The 2926-nt window shown below is 42.9% G+C and overlaps 1 protein-coding gene across 1 annotated transcript in view; it reads left to right on the top strand.

The window, feature by feature from the left end:
• LOC119267324 (IAA-alanine resistance protein 1-like) overlaps window positions 1-1869 on the top strand; it is a 12810-nt gene extending 10941 nt beyond the window's left edge. Inside the window, exon 13 of the mRNA XM_037548692.1 lies at window positions 1473-1869. Within this exon, the coding sequence (XP_037404589.1) occupies window positions 1473-1625 (153 nt within the window). The 3' untranslated portion in view covers window positions 1626-1869. The remainder of the gene's footprint in view (window positions 1-1472) is intronic.
• The last annotated feature ends 1057 nt before the right edge of the window (window positions 1870-2926 follow it).

Below are 2926 nucleotides of genomic sequence, written 5' to 3'. Positions count from 1 at the left end.
CCATTGAGGTAAAGGTATGGGTGGAATCGCAAAGTAAGAATCAAGTAGTATGTGCGTGTACAACTAGGTGTAGCAACCGGCACGCTTTAGCCATCCGCTATGCACTGGCGCTTCTGGAGGCCTGCACTGAATATGCCCAAACCATCTCAGACGATGTTGGACAAGCTTCTCTTCAATTGGCGCTACCCCAACTCTATCTCGTATATCATCATTCCGGACTAGGTCCTTCCTTGTGTGGCCACACATCCATCTCAACATGTGCATCTCTGTCACACCTAACTGTTGAACATGTCGCCTTTTAGTCGGCCAACACTCAGCGCCATACAACCAGGTGTAGACCTACAAATAATCGGATTTTTTTTTACTTGAGAAAATGCAAAAGCCTTGCTTTTCAATGCATTGTAGAAAGAAAAGTTTGTACAAGCCCTAAGGGCAACACTCGGCGGTGATTAGAACATGACGCCTCTACACGCTTGACACCGACATTGTCGGAAGCAACGCCGCGAGGCCCCTTGCACCAGCCATTGCCCATTGCCTGGCTTCTGTCTTGATTGTGTTAAGAAGGCACACCAAGCTTAGTTGGGAAGATGAATGCGATGCATGTGCAAGCGGCATATCATACGAATGAACCTATATATTGCTCCCATGCAACATCCAAGGTTGGAGGAAATAAATTATGTCAAAGTATGTAATACAAGTTGTTGGAGTTGGCTAGTAAGGAGTACAAGTAACTGTTGACATGTGTCAGTGAAATAGGAATACAGAATGTTACATAAATTAATAATGAATACAAACTAATAGTTATAACTTTCTAGCAACCCATAGGAGAGGCCATGCCCAGAACAACAAAGCTTTCTGTCCCAAGCAAGTTGGGGTAGGCTAGAGATGAAACCCAATACAAACCTTTGAGAACCCGTAAGAGAACTGATGTACAGGGCATCATTAGAGAAAACAATCTACAATAAGCGTGGCGAGGAGAGAATGTTTGAGGATCATGTACAGGGGACGCTATCATTTTATTCGTCATGGATTTCTGATACTATCATGTGTAACTTTTTGCAAGCATGTTCATATGAAACATAATGGCCAAAATTTGTTCTGGAGTATGGAGATTTTTTAAAAAGATGCCGCGATAGGAAATTTAGCTGTGCTAATGTGCGGGTCACCATGCTAGGTTTTCTATTAAAGCTGTTTCTACTTTCTACACAACGCAAACCATCTAATGCCTCGTTCATAGATCTTGATAGGATATAATCTTCCTTCTTTTGGGACGCCCAAGTTCCACACACAACCAAATTAGCTTCCATCCATATTACATCATTACTCCCTCTGATCCATAATAAGTGTCGCAGTTCAACCTTAGTTCAAAACTGCAACACTTATTTTGGATCGGATGGAGTAGTTAATATAAGTAATGTTTACTTTGTGTGCTATTATAGCTGATTCGGTACCTGGTATTCATACTTCTACAGGGATTTACTGCTGGTGGTTTTATTTACATTGCTGTTGCCGGAGTTCTCCCACAGATGCACGATCAGAAAACTACGCTAAGCAACTCGATGTGTCAGTTGATTTTCCTGACAATGGGAATGCTGGTCGCTCTTGGCATATCTTTGGTAGAATGATTTGGGCATCCACTTCTCTGTAGCTTTAGCGCTGAGATGCACTTACATTATAGTCTGGTGAAATTTTCAACTACAGCCGAGAATATGATTTCTGTCGATATTGTGGCTCAAAAAAATAGCAGAACTTTGTTGCCGACTAAATTAACTTCACTTGCATCACTAGTATCATCGATAATTTAATATAGGCCTTGTAAACTTTATGCAACCTTGAATCTTGTGATCATAATTAGTGCATCTCAAACAAGCCAGTACCAAGGGGAAAGGGTGGTCAGATGCTCCTACCCATGAACAGTAAAATTCTTAAAAATAGAAAAACGTCAACAACATTCTGTTTTCTTTTATATTTACATCCAAGCTATGTGCGTGCAAAAATTCGTGGCGTTTGGACACAAAATGTGTGGCAAAAATCTCTTAGGCTTGTCAACTTATGACTCTTCATTAAACTAATATTAGACAAGCTTGACAAAAAAATACTCCTATGTGACAAAATATGACAATCCAATGCATAGAACCAAAACATTTTGGGCCTGGTTCTTTCCCCATGGACCAAATGGTTTGGAAGGCCTGGGCGCCACCGAAAGTGAAGTTTTTTGCTTGGCTTGCGATTCAGGACAGAATTTGGACTGCCGATCGGTTGGCCAAGCGAGGGTGGCCAAATTGCGGTCCTTGTCCATTGTGCAAGGGCATGCAGGAATGTGGGCCACATCTCCTCTTCAAGTGCCGCTACTCTCTGAGGCTCTGGAGGTTGGTCATTCAGAGATTTGGCATTGATGACATGAGCACGACCTCATGGCACTTGATGGACTCAGTTGAGAGCTGGTGGGTGAGTACATGCGACGTCGGCACTACGGACAGGAAGGCCAAGGCGTCGATTACCATGCTCGTGTCATGGGTAATCTGGAACGAGAGAAACGCAAGAGTATTTCGGCACAAGAGCGCTCCTCCATCAATTCTGCTCAACTCCATTGTGGCCGAAGCAAGCCTTTGGGTCACCGCCGGGGCAAAGAAGTTAAGGTTTTTTATTTTGCGAGAGTAATTGCCATGTCGTGTAAAGGGTGTGTGTTGTAAAGAAAAAACTCTATTCTCTTCTTAATTAATGCATGAGGCAAAGCTTTTGCCTCCATTAAAAAAAAAAACAATTCGCACTCCACGTCTCGCTTTGACATCGTCCAGGCACCCATTTGACTAAGAAATTACAGATGGGCCGGCAAAAATTGGCCCCGATGGATCGCACTACACACACGAACACACGATACAGTGCACTCCCCAACAAAAGAAAAACAAAGAAAAATGAACGCAGT

Source organism: Triticum dicoccoides, chromosome 3A (genome assembly GCF_002162155.2).
Source record: "Triticum dicoccoides isolate Atlit2015 ecotype Zavitan chromosome 3A, WEW_v2.0, whole genome shotgun sequence".
NCBI classification, from domain to species: domain Eukaryota; kingdom Viridiplantae; phylum Streptophyta; class Magnoliopsida; order Poales; family Poaceae; genus Triticum; species Triticum dicoccoides.
Note: the sequence above shows the minus strand (reverse complement) of the source record. Positions and strands in the feature narration are given on the sequence as shown.